This window comes from Mastacembelus armatus, chromosome 6, assembly GCF_900324485.2.
Source record: "Mastacembelus armatus chromosome 6, fMasArm1.2, whole genome shotgun sequence".
Classification (NCBI taxonomy): Eukaryota; Metazoa; Chordata; class Actinopteri; order Synbranchiformes; family Mastacembelidae; genus Mastacembelus; species Mastacembelus armatus.
In genome coordinates, this window is record NC_046638.1 from 9,322,217 (window position 1) to 9,345,502 (window position 23,286).

At 44.2% G+C, this 23,286-nt stretch overlaps 1 protein-coding gene across 6 annotated transcripts; it reads right to left on the bottom strand.

Moving 5' to 3' along the window:
* Positions 1-2,871: 2,871 nt before the first annotated feature.
* tle3a (TLE family member 3, transcriptional corepressor a) lies at positions 2,872-21,574 on the bottom strand. Of its 6 annotated transcripts, XM_026310990.1 has the most exons (22): positions 21,201-21,572; positions 21,088-21,126; positions 20,367-20,515; positions 19,707-19,807; positions 19,419-19,482; positions 18,118-18,162; positions 14,243-14,305; positions 13,869-13,973; positions 10,052-10,256; positions 9,615-9,622; positions 8,074-8,196; positions 7,829-7,879; positions 7,573-7,725; positions 6,968-7,100; positions 6,677-6,852; positions 6,451-6,524; positions 6,124-6,373; positions 5,408-5,655; positions 5,138-5,285; positions 4,879-5,029; positions 4,612-4,688; positions 2,872-4,316 (listed from the first exon to the last, which is right to left on the bottom strand). In XM_026310990.1, the coding sequence occupies exons 3-22, from the start codon at positions 20,388-20,390 to the stop codon at positions 4,209-4,211; spliced, it is 2,307 nt and encodes a 768-aa protein (XP_026166775.1). In that variant the 5' UTR covers positions 20,391-20,515; positions 21,088-21,126; positions 21,201-21,572; the 3' UTR covers positions 2,872-4,208. The 6 variants fall into 6 exon arrangements, with proteins under 6 accessions (XP_026166775.1, XP_026166779.1, XP_026166778.1 ...); XM_026310994.1 differs by having other exon boundaries at positions 6,677-6,849; positions 13,899-13,973; positions 21,088-21,574; XM_026310993.1 differs by having other exon boundaries at positions 13,899-13,973; positions 21,088-21,573.
* Positions 21,575-23,286: the final 1,712 nt, after the last annotated feature.

Genomic DNA, 23,286 nt, shown 5'->3' on the forward strand with positions numbered 1-23,286 from the left:
ATACTAAAGAAAAAACAGACATGAGGAGGTGGTGAAAAAATATACAGATAATGTGTGGTCATCTGCTCTTTAGGACACGTCAGGATGTTTTTCTAGGTTCCTAACCCTCCAGCTGCAGTGACACACACCTGCACAGTGCAGACAGTCCCCGTGCTTGACCTCAATATCTAAAATAGCATCCAGTCCATTACTGCGGCTGTGTCGTCTGACTAAGCTCTGAGACTCCACAGGGTGAAGTGCAACATCAAGTTCTCATGTAGAAAGTCCTGTGAACATCAGCAGTCTGAACACAGCAGCGGTGCAGAAGCAGCAGCAGGGGTGATGGCGGCGGCAGCAATTCAGCCTAATCCAAATGAATCCGGGTCTCCCAGGTTTGTTCATCCTGGTTGGAGGGTGATGACTGCTCTGCTCTGCTGGGGTGCTTATCTGCTGTCAGTGGTCGGTGGCTGTACAGGCCTCGTGTTATCAGGGCTGAGCCTGCTCAGGGATTAAAGGGCCCATGGAAAGTAAACATAGAACCTGTCCTTTGCTTATCTATCCCAGGAGAGAGTGTGTGTGCATGTGTGTCTGTGAGAGGGAGAGAGAGAGAAGCTTGTTTCCATGACAACCTCCTCCTTTAACCCCCCTACCCCTCCTCTCTGGAGGAGAACCCCGGTGGTCTTTGTGTAATGCGATTCCACTAGAATGCACTGTGGATTAGAGCTGCACTGCCTTCAGGCCCGAGACAGGGCAACAGTGAAGACATTATTACCCAGATCAAATGCTGTAATCACTAGGCACTGGGGGCTTTCACATCCATTGCAGATAAAACCTAGGACTGGCAATACTCAGGTGATTAGGGGATTATTATTTTGCATTTCAGCATGGTACCAGTCCCTTGCTGTTCCAAAAAAGAAAAATCCTGATTCTCTGTGTGATGGATGGGGGAGGGCAGAAAACAGAATGCCAGCTTAAAGTACCAGCCAGAATTCTGGTCTGGACTGTGATCAATGCCTGGCAGCTAAAATAAAAAAAAAAACATTCACACAGTGGTTTCCATGCACAAGCCCACATATTGGCATCACAGACCCCCTTTTGATTTTGTGTAGGGTCTTTGAGTCTTGGCATTACGAATCCGAGCAGAAATAGAGAATTGGACTATGTTCTTATGTTTAGAGCTGCTGTAAAACACTTAGGCCACTCTAGTTTCTTAGTCTGCACAGCAGCCCTACTCTAAATAGAACAGGGCAGCATGAGCTTTCGCATGAGAACCTGCTGAAAGCCCTCCATTGAGAGGTTGAGCAGCGGAAGGCGAGAGAATGACCCCCTCAGTGTCCAGCAATAGGTACTCAGAAGTACAACCTTTCATCTGCAGATATTCTACTGTTTGATTAAGTGAAGAAGAAAATTCTACTTCAGCAAGGAGCTTAAGGTACAAATGCACACAGGAAGTACACACTTCAGCAATGTGGGAAAAGAAAGACTATAGCCTTTAATAAATGAGCCCGTGAGAGCGGAGCATGGCGGCTGGCTCCATGCTGAAAGCATCCGGCCCCGCTTTTATAATCCAACAACAACATCTCTCAAGAGGCAGTCATATGAAGGGCTCACAGCTCCATGCAGAGTCCTAGAAGAGCCTTGCTCTGGAGTGGAAGGCCTGGGCCATTCACCTTATCCTGCCCAAAAGTACTCTGCTACCAAAGGGCCACTCAAGAGGACTCAAGAGCAGTGTTTGCGTCATATTTCTGAGTAGTACTGCATAAAAACGCTACCTTATTGTAGCACCCTGAGTGCATGCGCATTTCAATGCTACAACATATATCGATAATACAACCTTAAAAAGGGTGGCAGCTAACTGTAACTTCAGTCAGTTACAGCACACTGCAACAGTAATATACCTTTCAAATATTAATGCAAGCTCAGTCATCTTCTGAGTTAAAGCCATTGCCAGAGGTTCCTAGCTGCCACTCTAACAGCACCCAGAACGTCTTCATCTCATGTCTGTGGTTCTCATGAGACAGCTGTCAGCTCCAATCTGGATGCATTTACTGTCAGGGAGATCCTGTGATTAAGTCTGTATGCACTGTAGATGCACACTGAAGCAAAGGAGAGCCTTCGCTAGGAGCGCACAGGGCAATCAGTACTTTGACTAGACATTTCAGGTTTTCAGACAGGAAAAGCAGAGACAAAAACCACTCAGCATGTCAGTACATGCATTGTATTTCTCAGTTACTGGTACACTCAAGTTACACTCCCTGTCCCACAGCTGGTTGCAGCACAGAAAACATTAATCTGCATCCATAAAAGGCACTTGCTTACTTACAGAAACAGTTTGACATTTTGGGAAATAAGCTTACTCGTTTTTTTAGAGAGCGTTAGATGAAAAGATCAATACTTCTTTCATGTCTGTATTAAAAATAAGGCTACAGCTGGTAGTCATGTAGCTTAGCAGGGCATAAATAGTGGAAACAGAAAAATAGTTACCCTGCCTCTGTAGGAATGTAACAAAACCTGCCTACCATCTAAAGCATTATTGTTTAATACAAAAAAAAAAAAAAATATTACTGCAGGTTATGCGTGACTGTTTCTTGATTGGGCACAGTAACTTCCTGGAGCCTTATAACATTGTTAGGTTTGCCAGACAAGAAATGACCATGTCTGACAAAAAAAATAATAGTTGGGCAAATAACTTTCCATGAATTGACAATTCATAGCAGTCTTTGTGACAGTAAACACTGAGATTTTTGTACAACTTGGATTAATAAGACGTGTTAGTTCCTGGTATGCAGACACTGCATAAAAACAAAACTGAGATATCAATTTCCCACTTTCCACTTTAAGCTAAGTGAATTGATCATCTGACAAAAAAAAAAAAAAAAAAAAACTCAAAGCACATTTCCTCAAATATCACTTTAAAATGTGCAACAGTAGCACAGCAGCAGCACTACACAAATTCAGTCAAGATGATTTTCTTTTTTATAAAAACAGTTTATTGATTTATCAACAACTGTCCACTGTACAATCTTTAGGGATGATGACACCTGTATGCTACACCGTCTAATGTGTTTATGCAGAGACAATTCATGTCTATGTGAAGACTGTAGGGGGAATATTACGAAATACTGCAGAAAGTAAACAGAGCATACCCAAAAATGTCAAATGTGGTAATGGCTTCGTGCCTGCCACCTTGCCTTGCATATCACTCACAGAGTCAAACAAGTGGGAATAATTAGCTTTTACACACTGATGGCTAAATTTGGCTGAGTGGAAAAAGGAACGATTCGTACAATAGCTGAGACAACAGACTGAACTCAAGTCAGCTGCTTTTCCATAAAACCCATCAGTTCCAATTGATAGTTATCCATTTTGAAGCAGCCATTGTTCGGTGATAGGTCTTCATTTCAAGGTCCAATTTCTCCTGCTCAGGGCCAAAAGGTGAAAGTAAGTGGAAACCATGATTTTCTCCTTCCAGCCTGAAAAAAGGCATTTCCAGAATTCTCCACTGCTAAAATCCATGGGACAAACATCTGTGTTACAGAAAATAGTGAAGAGAGAAAAAAAAAAAAAAAAAAAAGCTGTTGTCAGGGAGGGAAAAAAAAAAAAAAAAAAAAATCCAAATTAGATTTCCGAAAAGGTCATTCTGGACAACGTACATAAAAAAAAAAAAAAAAAGCAGAGTAGGGGAAAAAAAAACTGAAATAGAATATCCTCTTACAAAGTCCTAATCTAATTTCCATCCCCGGAGGGGACAGAAAATCACGAAGAGAACAAGAAAGAACCATCACAAGCGTAACTGGACACCAAAATATAAATCTATAAAAGGCCTTTTATTACTCCATTATGTACACTTTTCACAGGACCTCCAAGGAGAAGCTCCAGAGCGAAGCGCCGCTTCTAGTTGTGTCATGGAACTTTATCTCCACATTAAAAAGGACGAATAAAAAAAGAAATATCCAACAAACAGAAAAACAGCAAGACATAATTTTCTTCTTAGTGCCTTGAGGACTGTACTCGCTGTACAAGTGTTAGCTGTATGAGTGAAGAAGGGCAGAGCCGAAGGACAAAACATCCAGACAGCACCAATGTCCATTTCAGTCCGGCACTGCCAAACGTCCTGCACATCCACCCCGGGGCTGCAGGCAACATCCATGCTGTCTCTGTGAGGGAAGGTAGATGGAGGAAGAGTCTGTTCCTGAGCATGAACATGCTCCTATTCAAAGCAGTCTGTTCTAGTAGATCACTTCATATACAGTGGCCTTCTTGTCACCAGAGCCTGTCACAATATACTTGTCGTCGGTGGAGATGTCACAGCTCAGGACAGACGAGGATTCCTTGGACTGTTTTAGAGAAAAGAAGATAAAAACATATTAGTCTGGGAGAAACCTAATAGGCTCAACTATATTTGGTGTTAAGTAGAGAGGATTAGCTGACTACAGGGCAAGATTAGATTGCAATGACATCAAGTCCTGGCCTGATGCCCCTCAGAAAGACTTCTTTGTCAGGTCAATAACTCTGGTTCAGCTTTCACTGATAGGAGAGTCCTATCAGACAGCAGTCGCTTTGCCCTTCCTCTCAGAGTCAACTGTGCGTAGTTTTGGGCTGGCTGCAGACAGTGTGTATTGATCTGCATACCTGGAATATGCTGGCGCCATAAGGAGTCCTCCAAGCATTCAACAAATTGTCCTTCCCAGTGCTTACGAACCATTTACCTGCAAAAGAAACAACACTGCAATCAGGCCTGCTTTGACTGAAGTGGTAGGAAAAAAAACAAAACAAAACAAAACACCTACAAATCAGTTACCAGGTCTGTAACCTTGAGAACACCGTAAGGATTGAGGCTGCAAAGGTGGCAGTGCAGTGTTGGCCCTAAATTAAAATAAGATATGTGTGTGTTCGTACCACAGTAGGCGAATTTGAGAGAGAGGACGCAGCTCTCATGCAGGTGGAGCTGATACTTGTCAGGCTTTGAGTGGTGGAGCACCTCCACATTGCTGCTCTCCATGCCCACAGCAAGCCATTCTCCGGTCGGACAGTAGCCCAAGGAGAAGATCTGTAAACAGGAGAGAACAGTTATTGACAGCTGTGGCTCAAAAAGGAAACCATCCTCTCTGACAAGTCTGTAGGTGTGGGTGTATGTCAGCCATCTTTTGTGTAGTACCTGCGAAGTGAAGTCATGCTGCTGCAGCTGTCGACCCTCCCTTAGATCCCAGGATCGAACAGTGTTATCAAGACCGCCTGTCCAGAGCTTAGTGCCATCATGAGATATGTCAATACAGCTCGCACCATCTGTATGACCCTGGAACTGCCTACAACCAAAATAAGAAGGCATACAAACATTTAGGGACACCCGCTTTTAAAATTACTCACATAGCAGCTATCCTGTTGTAAGGTCAAACGCCACAAGTGTGAATAAGTGTTTTCTTCCAACCTAACAAGAGTCTGGTTGTGCAGGTCCCAAACGGCAATGTTTCCATCACTGCAGCAAGAGAAGCAGACTTTGGCGTCAGGGCTGATGGCCAAGGCGTAGCAAGCTGGGGCTGAGGAGGTGAGCTCAGCCTTGATGCGGGGTGTCTGAGAGGCCAGATCCCAGATGGTCAATGTGCTGGCCTCGCCTCCAACAATCAATGTGCGGCCATCAGGCAGCAGCTTACAGGAGCGGATGTAGTTATCCCTGTTCTGTTGCACAGAGGACAAAGCGAATCAATACATGTTCAAGGCAGTGGAACCAGAGAGAGATTTAAGAACAAGTCAGTGAGAAAGAGGATGAAAATCCTTCTGTCATAATAAACCAACCTAAGAGTACTCTCAAACCTGGTCTGATCTGAGTGGACAACTTTTTAGTTAGTTTCATCTACACATTTATTCAGCTGATTTAACATTTCAAATGTAATACATTGAAAAATGTGTGATAAGCATTTCTTCTTTCGTTGTTGCGAACATTTTTCTTCTACACTGAATAAAAGCATCAGCATTTGTGTACCAATGAATTTGCTCTCAAACTGAATGGAGCTTGTGCTGTGTTGTGATCCTTTAATTCAATGACATTATGTATAAACAGCTTTTACCCTTCAGAACAGCTGCACAAAAATAACTAAGTGTAAAAAAAAGGTTGATAAGTGAAATGTGAATCAGCATCATCCTCACCAGACAGTCCAGTTGGGACACAGGACTTTTGCTGCCGGGTTGGCTGATGTCCCAGATTTTGACACAGCCTTTGCCACCAGTGTAGACGTGGCGTGTGGGGTTGCTAATGGTAACAGCGCACACCACCTCACCATGGCTCAGTGTGTTAATCTGACGGGCGTGGCGTGGAATACCGGGGCCAATCAGAGCATCAGGTGGGAAGGGCACCGGCTGCATCTGACCATCTGCGCTGACGTGGAAGGAGTAAGCCCTGAAGGAAGAGATGGAGACAAGTTAGTGTTTCATACGCACGCTGCTTTTAAAAACATACCGTGGTGAGACACTTACGGTTTGCCACCAGAAATCGATGTGAGGCTAGCTGGTAGGCCTGGGGCTCTCATGTGGGTGTGAGGATCAAATCCCTGAAAGATAACAAAATAAGTGAATAAAAGATAAGCTTTGAATAACAGATTTGTTATTGACTCGGGATCACAGCAAAATCCACGTGTCTATGCGTGTTGTTTCTATGTGATCCCAAGTACTGCTAAATAAAAGGGCAGGAAAGGGGTGTTACCATGGGGGAGCGTCCATAGGCTGCAGCTGCTGCTGCGCTCATCTGAGGGGAGATATGCAGACCAGCATACACACCAGGACTAGTCAGGCCTCCATTCATTTCATGATGGCCCATCACGGCAAAAGGGGAAGGGTAAGAGCCTGCAATGGACAGAGGGGTACGCAAAGCTGGGGCTGCTACAGTTGAAGAAAGGAGAGGGATATCGGTATATGACAAAACAGTACATTGGGAAAGCATGGAAATAAAAAAGATTATCTCAGTGGCTAGAGAAAAAAAGAGAATGGTACCAACCAAGAGCCTCCATGCCTGGTGGTTTGCCCAGGATGGGTCTGAGCCCAGGAGTGGAGCTAGTGCCAGGGGTGGGGGCATCATTGCGAGGGGTGGGGGTGTTAGACTTGAGGCCAGGCGTAGAGGATTTGTCATTCTGTCGAGGGAATGAGAGAGCAAGCACATTCACAAACCCCGGAAACCAGGCACCGTGCAGACTGACAATTTGAGAGCAAACCAAACTTAATCCAATCTAATTCTGACAACCCTCATAGTCCTACAGAGCCATAAACTGCTATTTATTCTAAAACCTATTATGGCTACAATGGAGATGGGGCCGTTTTTATCCCCTTACTGCTATGGCTTTAATCTTTGAGTGAGGCAGAAGGGGGAAAAATAAATCCTGGAATAGTTAAATACATTGAGCTATTAACAGAGAAGACCTGACTGATCCTGATGTGGGACAATATTATCCCTGACGTTTAGTCATGCACTTAAAGCACCGACAGCCATTCCTAATCCACTGCAGAAAACGTCCTAGATTTATTTGCACACATCCCTTTGCACTCTCCAATTCTCATTTTAAACCCCTTTCTGTCCTAGTTTGTTGGTAACTCTCGGTGTCTTACATGACTGAGCTCCTTGGCCTTAGAGGACGGGGTGCTTCCAGAGGACGCTACTGATGCAGGGCTATTGGGTGTGTCCTTCTTTGGAGGGCGGGGCTTATCAATGCCATTTTCGGGAGGTGAGTGGGCTGGGCTTGCCCGCGGTGTGGCGGGGTCCTGGAGAAACGCAGCATTAAATTTTCACGTTTATATAACAGCTTCCTCCCTCTTCTCACTGAATGTCAATATACCATTTACAATTACATGCTGCACTGCTCACCTCATTGGATACATCTACCACCAGGTCATCACTTTTCTCTCCATCACTGTCCTGTAAAGATAATTGCCAAATTAGTTATCTCAACAAAGCTTTTCTAATGAAACCTTCAAAATATGTGTCTGACCACAGGAGAACTTGAAAATCTGGTGGTATTTCGGGAGCTTATGCTTATTTGCTGAGAGCTGGACGAGTCTGGAGCAAACAGGTATTTTCCATAATGTCAAACAATCCCTTTAATGACTTACATATCTGCTCATACTGTCCTTCTCTTCCACTTTGCGTTTCTTAGAATCCAAACTGTAGTCAGAAGAGCTGCGGTGCTTCTCGCTGGCTGTGCGCAAGCTCTCTGATGGAGATATTGAGTTATTCTGCCAACAGAAAACCAAAACACACTTTATTGCCATTTTGTCTTCCACCGTAAAAGACATCAGTGAGTCATTCATCTATTACAAATTCACAGGGAACACACTGTGCCAATCCAAACACTAAAAATGCCCCATTCACATACACTTAAAATGCAGCTGTAGGCCAGCTCCAAACAGTACCCTGACACCAGCCAAGCCCAATCTCACACACAAGCCTGTCCCTGGCCACACAACAAAATGGCCCGTTATCTGAACTGAAAGGAGGAGGGCTTGTTTTCTGAGCTGGGCTCCCTCCTCCTTATAACTGGACAACAAACAGCCTCACAGGGACATGAGCAGTGTGTTGTGGCTGAACAGAGGGCCTTTTCTCTGGAGTCAGTCAGGCTAAGCGTGAGAGAGAGAGGGGAGGAGAGACAGAGAGAAAGACAGAGATTGAGAGAAACTGTATGATGTGGGCATTGGGCATTGATTGCTGCAGCGTGCTTGGGCACCATGTCAACTCAGGCTTTGGGTTCTGATAAAGAAAGAGAATCTATATCCTGCCAGTGGGCATGGCAGCGTGGGACTGACTGGTGCTTCTTCATGGAGCCTGCCTGCCCATACAAGCTGGGACAGCTCATTCTGAATGGGAGGAACCAGGCAGGTGTCCAGTGGCTTTCACAGGAGTTTGCTATTTGTCTGTAAACTGCCAAGTTGTCCTGATTCTCTCTGTCCCTTCCTCTGAGGACCAAAGCAACAACATGGACTAAGTCAGTAGCAGCCCAGAAAAGTGAACAATGGCTGATGGACTAGCAGTCTGGGCAAAGGGCCACTGTCTGCATAATGGCTGACCTTTAAAGAGATGCTTAGCGTGACTCATTAACCAAAGTCACCACTCTGCTATCAGATGACCTGGGACAAGAGCAGAGAAACAAAACAGGCCTGTTAATCGCCCCAGGAGTTCCATTTCTTCAGACATGACTGCACCCATTCAGCTGGCCCGTCCTACAGAAACACAATCTCACAGGCTCATCACAAGGCATCAGAGATCACAGCCGCTCAAATAAAACGCTTTAGTGGGTCCAGCCAGACAGGGTGGAGATAAAGAAAAAACAATTCCCCATTTTTGTTCATGAATATTCACATGCCAGGGCGGGCAAGGAGTGAGCAGGTAAACAAGGGATCAAATAAATCCGCTAAGAAGGGGAAGTCCAAGTCTTTCTTTAATTGTGATGAAATTACAAGGCTTCTAATCTCTCCAGGATGATACCAGTCATTTCCCTTCTGGATTAACCACACAGGACTTACATTCCAAACCTTATTTACAACTTATCATTTTATTGGAAGCAGATTACAACAGTGCATGAAACCAGCAGTAGCAGTAGCAAGAAGTTATACTTGGAACCAATAACCAACAAAAATAGTCTGGTTTGGACACTCACCGCATTCTCTGGATCCGAGGCATAACAGTGGCATCCCAGGCGATGACGAAACCAAGCGGAGCAAAGAGAGAAAGCGAGTCAGTTAGAATATCATAACAGATGCTTCTGGCTAAATGTGTGAGAATCAACTGCAGGGCACAAGGTCCCTCTTATCACTGTGTGTTGGAGCTGCTGAATAGCTCGTGCAGTCATGGGCTGGGAATGTACCAGCTCATTACCCAGACAGAATGTGAACAGACAGGATGTGCTCCTCACCTAAGGGCCCTGCCATTCTGCTCTAGACAGCGAGAAGCACTCCACACAAAATAGTTTTTCCCCTAACATCTATGTAATAATGTTGAAAATGATACACGATACACATTTCAATTCCTCTAAGTAAACTGGCTAAGCATTTAATGCCCAATTGGACAGCAGTACGCCTAAGCTTAATTCCTTACCTCTGTGTTCCAGATCATGGTGGTTCTTCTCATCCTTCACTGGAAGGTGAGCTTGGCTTCCCAGGGGGCCAAGTGCCAGCAGGCCCGATCCAGAGCCCGTCACAGGGGGGATGCCAGGCGGCTGCAGGCCTGAGGGGTGAGGTGGCAGCTGGACTGGAGGCCCGTGAGCGGCGTGGGAGAGGTGCTGAGCCTGGAGCTGCTGTTGCTGTAAACAGACAGTGAAATACACAGACACCAAGTAGGTTGGTGGGAAAAGGGAAAGAGAAACCACACACTAAACATGAGGATGATCAGTTAAATGCCAGATGATATTAGCGCATTCACAGATCTATTTCTGTCAGGATCAGACAGTAGTCCCCCTCCGTGCTATTTCTTTACCAGGCCAAGGGGGCATAAGCTCTAGATCTATGCTGAGGAGAGCAGAAGTTGCGTGTGTGTGTGTGTGTGTGTGTGTGTGTGTAATGTGTTGTGAACCGCTCAACACATCTAATGCAATGAGACGCATTACTCGAGGCACTCCATCACACAGTGGTAAGTAGTGCATGATGAGGTGAAATCAAAAAAAGACGTATTTTTCATTTTATATTAAATGACAAACAGCAAAGTCTAATTCAACCACTGCTCAACACGGAGGAAATCATTACACTTTAGGTAAACCAGCAGATCTCATTCTGCAGCAACACTGCACTGCAATCCTCTTAAGAAACATGAAGCCGTGTAGGAATCTGTCAGCCTGTGGGCTAAACAACTACCTGCTTTTAAACACTTCAAAAACACAACCAGCATCTATTTACTCCCCTCATATTCATGTTCCTGGATTAGCAGAACATGAATCATTTGCACACCCAAACTTTAAGAGACTGAGGGAACACTAAGTGCTGGAAGCTGGCACTCCTTCCCTCTCACTATGAGCATTTGAGTGTGTGTTTGTCTGCATGTGTATGCGTCTGGAACTCTGCTCTGGGAGCCAGGACTAGGGGTCCCATGCTGGCACTCAGTCAACCCTCCAATATTCACCATCAATATTTGAAAGGCACAGCGAAATGGATGGGAGTTAAAAGGCACTCAGCATGGAAGTAAGCAGTTTAAAGCAAGGTTAAATAATACTTAGCTGAGACACCAATAAAAACATCAGCAATTTATTACCCGTCTACGAGCCAGCTGAATAATTCAGCTGCTGTTACAACATGTACCTCCTCTCTTTGACAAGGCAGACTTCAATCAGTGACCATTTATGGCCATTTCAGGAGCATTAGGGACTTTATAATGACGGGGGAGGTAATACAGCACAATGTGGGGAACCTGCCTAATACATGGCTGAAAATACATTGACTGCAATGAAAAGTAATTTCAAATTCACAGAGATACACAGTCACGTGTGTTATTAAATGACTAACTATTAAAATAACATACTTAAAAACTAAATCAGGACGTCTTTACAATTGCTTTTTGTCTTCTGTATTATCTGCACAGAGCTTGAGAATAACAGATTGGAAATTGAGAGGATTTTAACTGGCAACCTCATCCTTTGCTCCATAGGGCAGATGTCAATCCAATTACAAAATGTACCCAGAACACAGAGAGAGAGGGAGAGAGAGAAAGAGGGGAGAGCAAGAGAAAGAGTGAGTGTGTTATAATATTGTGTCCATGAGGGAAATTAAGGAGCCAGTTCATTGGCAGGGGAGAGCCATCCTTGCTCATTGTGCTTAATGAGGCACTGATGGGTAATATGCATGGTTGATCAGCAAGAGCTCTCATTAGAGAGCCATAAATGAAGACAATAATAAATAAAGAAAAGAGTCTGGCCTATTTCCTCTAATTTAATATTCCATGATAAAGACCTACTCTTTGCCCCCTTCTCTCTGAATCTAGCTACAGAAAAAAAAAAAAAAAAAAAAAAAAACATACTGGCAAAATTGAACAAATGCACTATATTATTCTCTGGTGTCCCAACCAAACTAACTATAGTGAGACCCTTAGTACTTGGGGAGAAATACGATGCAACATGCACTAGCCCTTCATGCCCAGATGTGTGCACAGACCAAGTCTATTAACAACAACATGCCACATGCAGATATTTGTGGATCCAGCTGACCAAAAGAGCAGGATAGGCAGCTTGCTGCTGCTGAAAAGGAGGGCAGACAGCGGTCAGGGCTACAGCTGCTCTTATAAACAGCAATTAATAGCGATATGTGCCAAAATGTATTTTACCTTTTGTTTAATATGCTTTAAGAACAAAGCGGTGGTGAGGGTTTACCCAGATGACCACCTGCTAGAAGAAAGGTGGGCTGATCTAACAACTTGACTTGACTGACTTCAATATTTTTATGGGTTTTCTAATCAAACAGGAAGCACTACCAGTCAGGATCATCTCAATGCAAGCAGCTGCCCTAGTTCCATCCTATTAATGGCCCTCAGCCCCATCAATAAGGCATGCAGCTGGCTCCTGGATGCTGCCTGTCTGCCTGGCACACTCTTTCACCCCACCTTGCTTTACAATATGCATGAGGATTTTGGCATGCCTACAGAGCTTCTCCTCCATGAATAACTAATGGAAAAGTATTCGTAAAACATAAAGTAGCTACATTTCGACCTCCTCCGACATTAGCAACCAGTGTCACTTGGGTGGAGGCTGGACTCAAAAACCAGGTATAAAATCATGAATGGCTCATTCAATATTTTCTAAATGTAGATTTTCAATACCACCATTTTTTAAAATTATAAACAAAAACAGATGGCCTACAGCAATATTCTTATAATATACTGTATTAAATGTGGAAAAGAAAAATCAGATACACAGGTGGGATAACAAGTCACATTTGCTTTTCTTAGGAACAACTGCTGCTTGCAGCTGTTCTGCTTTGTGAAAGTGCAATAAAGCATCTACTTGAGTCCAGCAGATTTAAAAAAAAGAAAAGAAAAAAGCAAAACAAACAAACAGCCCTCCATCATCTCAAGACACCTACTTAGAGAAATTATAGGGAGCAATTATCCAGGAACAAAAGGTCACCGAGGTGGCATTCAATGAATCCCAATATGTGCCTCAAGCCATCAAGTCAGCCTTTCGGGCTGGGATCTTAGGCATGCTAAAGACTGCAAAATTCAGCTGTAGTAGTTGGATCACTAGGAGGCTGAGCTTTATATAGAGGGTGAAACCAATCACTTCTGTTTTAGAAGGGCAGAGTGAGTACAGCTGATCAGTGAGGAGCAGATGGTGTTTTGAAACGGTGATGAACACCATACTTTACTGCTCGGTGCTATGGTGTGCAAAGATAACTGTGCAAGGGAGTTGTGATGGCTGACTGCTGTCTGAACCGTTTCCACAAGTCGCAGTGCTAGCTGTGCTCTGCTCACCCTCAGCCTTTTAATTCCCACAGCTATCCAGGTCAGCAGTGAGGGATGAGGCTCCTCGTTAAAACCTTAGCCAATTAAAGCAATACAGGCTGCGAAAGGGATCTCAAGAGCTCTCAGGCTCACATTTATAAACACACAACAAGACAGCGGAGATTCCACCGAGACCAAAGCTGGAGCAACAGACCAGCTCTTGAGAGCTACACTTGTGTATAAATTCTGATTTTACTGGAGAAGAATCATAAATTGGAAAAAAAAACAAAAAAAAAAAAACAATTAACACATTTGATTCAAGAAGAGGCAAACCTGCACTATAATTTTAGTCAAATGTAACTTACATTAAATCGACATTAGGCTTTTTGCAGCACAAGGACATGAAAAAGTGCTATATACAATGATTATCATCTTATGTGCAGGTTTGCCCCTAACCAAGGTCAAATAAAGGAATAAAAGGGGGTATACACACGGTGAGAGGCAGATTGGGAAGTCCACGTACCCCGATGATGGCATTCAGCTCAGTCATAGTCACCTGCTTTGCCCGCTCCACTGCCTGAGCAACCTGCTGTTGGTGCTGTGGGAAGACATTTATAAAAGATGATTGGGACATGCCAACATCACACACCCACACTCGCTTATCTGTGATTTCCACACTTAATTTTCATAGCACTGCTGCTGCAATTTTAAAAGCAAAGGTAAATGTCACACACAATTACTCCAAATTGCTTAACCTGAAAAAAAAAAAAAAAAAAAACTGAAGTGGTATCTTTAGAATAGAAGCAACAAGGGACTTTAGTCAGTACAAAACTTTCACACTGTTTGGGAGCCACATTCAAAACTCACCTCTTGTGACAGGAAAGGCATGATTTGAGCTAAAATTGCGTTGAGCCGCTTGGCAATCTCCGTCTAGAAAACAAAAGAGGAGCAAAATGAGACGGTAAAGTATGAAACAGACAGTGACTTCATATAACCCCGCCTTTAATGTTTACACCGATTAAGTCAATTACTGCGGCAATCAGAACTGCTTGACTCAACATCCTCTAAACAGCGTGATATTGACATTTGAAATATTTAAAACATTAGGAGAGCCCAGGGGGATGGAGCACAGCTGTGCTGAGAGTGCACTCCATGCTAAACGGATATGAGCAGGCAGAGTGCTGCTGTGCTGAGAGGATCCTCTCTCACACTGCCCTCTTTCCCCTCATCTGCAACTGTGCTGTCCTGCAGTTAACCTCTGAGTTAAACCACGCAACCACACCCTAGGAAGTGAGGCCCACAAACCAGACTGCACTGTTTACTTACATGTCACTGTGTAGGCAATTTACATTAATGGTTAGAACTGCAGATTGAGCAAAGATTGCAAACCATAATGACCTCATGGGTAAGACACCTCAAATCTATGATCAATACCATTAGAAGACGACTACCAGCCTGTATATGTTATGAGAGACCCACCAGAGATCTGCCTTTCCAATACCAAAGGCCAGGACTTTTCTCACTACAATTAGCTGCCCAGCCCAACACCCTCCCAACCTCCCATCCAGCCACAGAGCCTTGCTTCCATTCTTCTGCTTGTCTACCAAGTGCCATGGCAACGGCTGCAGCCCTATCTTGCTGGATCATTATGCAAATGGCACCTCTGCTTGACCGTAACAGGCTTTAAAATCATATTACGTGCTTGGAGGCAGGTTATTAAATTGAATTTTCAGCCTGTCGATCACATGAACATTGCAAATGAATGGTGGATAAAAAGAGCAATGGGAGGAGGGGCTCCCCCTCCTCCCCTGTAAAAACACTGCACAGCCAGCTTGTTCTGCCTCCTTCTTCCAGTGATGGGAGAGACTCTCAGGTTCAAGCTCTGCACTGGGAGCAGAAAAATAACAGTGCCAAAGCTACATCATCTATGGAATTTATGAGCTGCAGTTCAACCCAGGGCCACTGCGGAACACAAACACATCACAGGCATTTTCTCCGATTTTTCATTTGGAGCAGCACACACAATGTACTTCGCAGGCCGCCAGCTTATTTATTACACATGGCAGAAATGCCAGGCAGTTTTGGCAGCCAGACATATTACCTCTGAGCAGAGCCAGAGAGATTGGAGAGTAATGTCCAACAGAACGAGACCTGCTGACCCAAGCTGCAACATGGATAGCCACTTAGCCAGGAAAGCCAGCAGGACTAACAACAAGCTGCATGTGAAATATCAGGTGAAACAAAGCAAAGCCTGGGATCAGAGGTAATAATGTGAAACAAATATGTGGTAGCACGTGTTACATAAAGTACAATAGTCCATAAGATAACACTGATTATAACTTGATCACTGTCTGTAGACAAGAAAGACTCTGAAATCCTGCCTGCTCTGACACACAAATGTAACCTAGAACCAACACAGCAATGAAAGGGTTAGATAAAGGTTTATATTAATGCATTGTTGTAAGTGCTCTAGAAACAGCTCAAGAAAGCCCTCAGAAATGGTTGAAAAGCTACAGAGCCTGTATAATCCATGTTTGTTGAGATAAGCCATGTCAACAGCAGTCGAACATTTGACAGGATTTGTGAAAAGGCCTTGAGCGCACAGTCCATTCCTCTGAAGCTTAGTGTCATGGTGACAGCTGGCTGGGAGAGGTCAGGAGGTGGCTGATCTACTGTGCCCTAAACAACTGGCAGCCTCTACACTCTCGCAACACAACATGCAAATACATGGAAAAAGCGTCAACGCAGCTCGCCACTGCTGTCAAAATAGATACAGTGCAGTGCTGGGAGGATTTTTTTTTTTTTTTTTTGTTCTGCTGGCAGATAAAAATGGTGCTGTTGTCACTTTAAGTAGATGACAGCTTGGCCCTTGAGAGACCAGCTTTGCGCTGCTGCTACACAATTACAGGTACTCGGACCTGTGTAGCACCACTTTAAGAGCACTCTCACTCTGGCTTGTCAATGGTGTGCAGAAAAGTATTCGCCTGTTGCTATCAGCAGGGGAAAATGGAGTCGAGACACTGATGAGTATTAAATACAGAGGGAAAATAACTGGTGGCTTCAGTCACATGATCCATCAATAAACAATACTTGACTAGTCAGATTTAGAGGACCACCAATTTGTCTGAATTAGTGTTGTCTGGCTCATCTAAACCAGTAGGTGGTTTCATGTTAGCACTAAACTAAGTTTAGTGTATATATGAGGGAACCCCCTGAAGTTCACACCCTGTATTACTCCACCCCAATCTAATTTCATTTGACAGACTGAGGACATGGGACCAATTTTGGGGAGCTACAGTTTCTCTAAACACTTTTCAGCACACACCCCTTTTGTATGAACGTTGTAGACAGGCCACAGGCTGACTAAGTTTACTATCACCCTGCGATTGGCTGACAGTGTGCTCCTTAGCAAATGATTATTGCAACCATGGGTTTCATGCCTGTGATGCAACTACAGGTAACAACCAAATCAAATCCAAGCCCCAAACCTTGTGCAGCTCTTGGAAACAAGCGTCAGATGATAGTAATTACTCGCTGACATCACGCAGCAGAAATGAGCCATTTGCATCTCCATACTATCACGCCTGATAAAGAGGGATCAGATAAGGCTGCCACATGAATCCTTCTGAGCTGTGCCAGTGTACGTATTCTGAAATCTGAATTATTTCCCTGCACAGTAATGAAAAAGGCACAGTTAGAGCAATGGATTTCCTCAGTATGGAATAAATCTCCTGGCAGGAAAATAATATGCCTACGTGCATCCAATAATCCAACCCAACCCTGCCTGTTAACCACTCCCCACCGTCTCCTCCTCCCCTGCCTGAGCGTAAGATGGGGGAGCTGCATGGACAGGGCCCACACTGTTTGCTCACAAACACGCCGTTCAGCAGGTTAGGGCCCCGTTGATGAATTATTCAAGCGCTTCCATCAGCTCTGTTGAGGTTCCTGATAAAAGTCAGGCGCTAAAATGGATCAGTCGATTAACCTGTTTACACAGAGCTGGGATGGTGCCCCTCCCCCAAGCTCTATTCTCCAACTTGTCTCCAGCTCCCATCCCCCTCCTCCTTTCCTCTGGCTGGCGATAAGTGCCTGACAGAAGCTATCAGAGCAGCCCAAGCCCTGACAGACATGTGGCAGTAAGACACATAGCCCAGACACTGATGGATCACCCAACCACACCATCCGCCATGCTTCCAACACAGGCATTTAAAAAAAAGCTAGGCTTTTGCAAGAGGAGAAAGCCTCACTGGTTTAAGAACAGCATGCATGGGAATCTCAGGATTACTCATTTATACAGTCTTTATCTCTTGAAGCATCAGTGGGATTGATCTGTGGAGCAATTTGAGATAGGATCTTTTGATAAAGATAGGGAGCACAATGACTGATGAAAGGACTTTTGCCCCTTCTTGTAATTGCTTTAAATCTTAGAAATACTGACCAATCAGCAACCCTCTCCTTTTAATCATTAAGTCAACGGCTGAGCCTTCCAAAGTCTACCTTTAATCTTATCAAAAGGCTGAGACTTATCCAGTCTTTATACCACTTACAAATTAAAAAAGGGTCACAACCAGTGGTGATAAAAGTTTACAACTGCACTGCCTGGTTTGTATGCAGCAGATCCATCTGTTTACAGCCTATTGCTGATGCTCACAGCCTATGAATGGCTCCTCCTGGGTCTGAGATCCCCTGACACTGTGGAAAACCACTGAACTGAAAATTTTGAAGAACATGATGGTACCTACCTGTTTGTGCATCTCTATGTTCAACCCATAGGACATCTCGTAATACTGAAATGAAAGCAAAGACTTAATTACGACCAATGAATTCAATAAAGTGACATTTACATTCAAGATGTGCTAATGTTTCCTATAAAACCTATAATATTTTGACTGATCACTACACTAATTTACTTTATCACATTGTTTGCACTGAACCCTAAATAAAAATCTAGCTAGAAAGTGATCTTTCAGCTGCTGACAGTGAATAGCCAATAAATCGATAATTTGCTGTTTATGATGTGGGCACAGAGAAGAAAGGGTTAGATTTATTGATCGACCATCTTAAGCCCTCAGATCTCAGAGAAACCCAATTGCACAACATTCTTGATATTTCAAGCCAGGTCAGTCTGTCTGACTGAAATGTAATCCATGGAGCCCACAAGTGGCAGCCAGGGCAGAAATGGCTTTCCAGTCAGCGTCTATTTGATGAGGCCAATGCATTATTCAGTCCATTAGCTTCTTCGAAAATTACTCTCAAACAAGAGAGCCATTCTGTCTGAGATCAGAGCCCCACAGCCGTAGCGTAACCTGACACCCAGTACTGGCTGTGGGATACTTCCCTACATGTTTACCTAACCTCCTCCCTGTCAGGCTGACATGTTGTTTTCCTGTGAAAAGAATGTTTAACTTAATCCTGCTTGTATTGGTTTAAGTCATCTGGTGTGTTTACCTGGGACAACAAAATACATTGGCACAGAAGGACCTTCTGATTGCATCATGTCTGAACTAAATTCCTGCGTCATAGGCACACCTATGTTTTTCTAAAAGGTCGCTAAATTAAAAGCTAATAATTGAGGTTTACATAGAAACTATGGTGTACTTGTTGCAAAATAAACTGCACTATGTTCCAGGTCCTCCATTTTGTTTGCCATGGTGCATTTTCCCACACGCTGCTTTGGGCCCTCCATCATCAGCTCACACCTAATTTATGGCCATGCATATGTCTGAGCGTGGAGTCTCCTAGGAGAATAATCAGATCAGCACATACTGAGGGCAATGCTGCAGTCGACCCGTGGAGATCAGGGGCACGCAATAATGGAGCCTCAGCGCACTGCCGCCTGCCTGTCAGAAAGCGCTCCTCCATAACAACCAGCTACATCAACCCCCCCCCCCGGGGGGATTTCACAGGCCTGTACCTGACACTCAGCCTGCCCTAACCACCACACAGGTGATCACAATGGCTTGTCTCACTCCACCCCAACTAGATCTTCAACAAGCCTTGCAATTTGGAACCACAATTGCTCCCTATTGTAACATAATCTTACCATGACATAGTGGCGCTGCATTTCTGTCTTCTCATTGGCCAGTTTGTCATATTCCACCTTAAGACTAAAACAGATAAGGTGTCAATTTCAGTCATCACTGTCACTTCAATAACTGTTGTACATAACCACCTGACAACAGTGTACAGAGGATAAAAAAACAAGAAAAACTGCTGTCATTTTCATTCCTTTCAGAGGTCAACAACCAAATATTAACCTTAACTTTGTTCTATTCAACACAGAGTAAATGTTGACTCTGTCATACCCTGTGATATGGTTTGTAATCATTACCTGTGATACTGGGCTTGCAGGAACTGAAATTCATCTTTAATCCTGTCACAAGACTCTGCTACGGTGAATTTGAAGCCAGGTTGGCCGGGCTGATGTGGTGCCTGAAAGAAGATTTTAAAAAAATAAAATAAAAAAAATACATAAATCACATCAGTTCAGCCATAAGAGGAGGTTTTTTTATTCATCGTTTTCTGTATTGCATCCCATGCTGCTGAAGGAAGCCAAATATTTCTCACATTATACTACTTTCAAACTCTAAGACAATTACCACAGCAAAGAGATGGGTCTACTTCACACCTCCAGAAGCTAATAACACAACACAAATAGGCTTTCACACTGAAAATGAAATCCAATTTCAAACATGAATTAAAATCACCACCTGTCCTCATATTCAGCAGTCATACGCTTGTGCACGGCTGAGTAAATAACTCCAGGCATGCAAACCATCTGCATCCATTTACCACTAAGTGCATATTCTGATGTACCATAGATGCATTGTAATATACCCATATAGACTTCTGATGAGCTGCATTAAGAGTGGGAAAACGCTTTGAAGGGCAGATTTCTGGGGGAATCAGCAAAACCAGGAACCTGGTCAACATCAATGTTGTCAGATAGACATTTAAGCTATAAAGTAAGTACAGAGGAAGAGCTTCTTACCGGATGTCGGCCTTGTGGATACATCTTGAAATGTACCCTTTGTTTATCTCTCCAGTGTACAGGTCCTTTGGTAAAATGGTTGAAATTTGCTCACAGCCACACTGGTCTCAGCAGACAGGGGTGGGGGGGTGGGGGAGGTCGAGAAAATCCTGTGTTGAAAAATGACGCGGTTTAATCTAAAGACGAAAAAAATAACACACACACACGCACGCACGCACGCGCGCACTCTCTCTCACACTCACACACACACACAGTTCACCTTGTTTTCTAATTAAGTAGTCAGAACACCACAGTACTCTCAGTTATTGCAGCCAGTGTGAAAAAGCAGCATTAGTCCAGCGCTTCTGCCTCCTTGATGACCTTATTCGGTCAGTGGTCAGCCATAGAGCCGATGTGCAATAAATTATCTACATTTCTAATTTAAACCGACACAAACACATCCGTCGCCCCCAACGAAGCTGCTACTTTTTCGCCGTAAACCCGTTAAACGCTTTACGTCGTGTTCGCGCTTGTTCGCGACTAATCATAAGTGATGTTCGTCGAATGACCAAATCCCCGCTCTAGAACTCGCACAGACAGGCCACAACCGACGGCAGCTGGCTTCCACCTACTGCTCGACTCCGCGGAAAGCGATGGAAACGGTGTGCGCTGTTGAGCGTACGCCCAGAAAAACTGAACAAAAAAAAAAGAAATCAACAGCTCTGGCAAAAAAATTACGTACCCGTTCGTGCGTCCTAGGCTTCCGTCCGACTTTTTGTTCCTGAAGAAGAAAACAGTAGGTTGTAATTCATGCGTTTAATCCCTCCTAATGTAAGCGTGGTGGTGGACGGAGACCTCGACAAGCATCCTCTCCCTCTCTCTCCCCCTCTCCTTAGCTCTCTCCTTCTCTCTCTCTCTCTCCGGAGCGCACCCAGCCAGACTGGGGGAGCAGTTGGGAGAAAATTTGGTGCGGTCTGGCTCGATTAAACTACTTTATTCTCAGCCGCGAACCTCCGAGGAATGTGCGCCTTTTGTGGCTGGTTAATCCCAAACAGGAAAAAAAAAAATACATATGCTTCCAAAATCTGCCTTCCGACTCGAAGTGGTTGGAGATTCTTTAAAAGCGTAACGTGGTACTCTCCACAATCTCGCATTTCCCCCCAGTTGTCCAGTTTACCCCGGTTGCCACACACAGGCAGCAGGGCTGAACTGCCGTGAAAGCGCCTATCTGTCCAATCGGATTACTCGGAAGGGATACGGCCACATCTGCCTATCGGAGAGCGACGGCCCCACGTGGGGTGCAACGGTACATGACATCATCTCGCGGATCCACAAGGCATCGTCCGTCCGTCCCACCGTGTACAACAACAACAGCAGGCATTGATGTGCCGACGATGATATCCAAATTTGACAGGGACGGCACAAATTCCACATCCGCTCTTCATTAGGGTGTTTGCTGTTTTTTTTTTTTTTTTTTTTTTTTTGCCTCCCAAATAAAGTTGATGAATTTTTGGGTGAGACCACCACCAGCGGGAGGAGGGGAGGGGGGGGGGGTGTGCGGTGCAACAAGCAGTCTTGATTTTTTCCCCCCTCCCATACAAGGAAAAAAAAGGAGGGAGATGGCAGCTCGTTTGTATGATATGGTTATAAAATGTGAGGCGATGTTTAGGGTGAAAGTAATAACCAGAAATGTTGGTGGTTTAACCCCCCCCCCCAACCTAAAAACGCGCACACATGCTCCGTGAAGGACACAATAATGACCAATCGATCGACGAGCATCCACCAAATTGAAGCTGCGGGAGCGACTGCACATACATTCATAAGTTTCTCGTGATTCTTGCACAACACATCCGCACGCCTGCCTATCAGCATTTCGGTGATAGCCGCGCTGCGGGGAGAGAGGAGATGATTGCCTTTGTCTTGATATGAACATCAGCCATGTCTGAGCGCAACCCCGACGCCTTGTTTTGAAGGTTTCGACTCGGCCCCCACGTGGGACTCCGCTGCGGCTTTAAGGCCTCGCGTCCAATCGCGGCTCGGCGCACTTACTCACCGGCTTCTCATTGGTCCGGCGGCGGCGAGCCTGTCATTCACGGAGCAGCGTTGTCAATCAATACCACGCGGGGTCAAGCGCTGACAAATGCCTGTGCTCCTCGGTCCTCTGCCTGTGAATAGAGCCGGGAATGGCTGCTTAATTAGCTTCGAATGGCTTTTCTCTCCAGTTCAAACAATCTGTTACCACCACGTGGTAATGAGAGCCTACATTAAACAAAGGAAGAAAGGAAGCATGCAAACAGTTGTAACATTACAACCTGTAGTTTTCCTTTACATATGGGCATATGTGACGACCAGACAAAAGAATCTTGTTTACCTTTATCACAAAGGCCAATCGACCTGTTCTAGCATTTAACGTGGCGTATGTATGGATGTAGTGGCTCCCACGACCAGCAGACCAAAAATAAGACACTCGACTTGCTTTTGTTTTTGTGAAAAGAAGCATATTAAGTCAGTTGTATATTTCTCCGCAGTGATAACAAGCCTGTGAAATGAAGAAAAACAACACCAGATGCATAAAAAAAAATGACAGACTAATTGTAACATCTCTAGTCTTTTAATGTATAACACACTCCAAGCTGCTAAATTAGACATGTGGAGTTGTTACACATGTCTCATGTAATCTTATAAAATACTGAACTTCATTATAGCCATACCCATAAAGCAAATATGAATTAATGACATAAGTATAGTCTGTGTAAAGTTTGTACAGTATAAACAAAAATACTACAAAATAAGAGGATTGGCTACATCTGAATCTATTATAATAAAACAGCACATTTAAGTATAGGACAGTTTAAACAGTTAAAATGGATAAACATTGCTAATAAGATAGCGTATCTACCAGCAAGTCATATATAAACATCTAATGGCCAAGGGCAAGAGT

Bases quoted from the DNA above. Each gene is read 5' to 3' on its own strand.
- tle3a (XM_026310990.1), bottom strand. From the start codon at position 20,390: ATGTATCCACAAGGCCGACATCCG. The intron at 7,726-7,828 runs GTGAGCAGTGCA...GCGTTTCTCCAG, and splicing joins TGGTAGATGTATCCAATGAG to GACCCCGCCACACCGCGGGC. The intron at 6,525-6,676 runs GTAACACCCCTT...GTTATCTTTCAG, and splicing joins CCTATGGACGCTCCCCCATG to GGATTTGATCCTCACACCCA.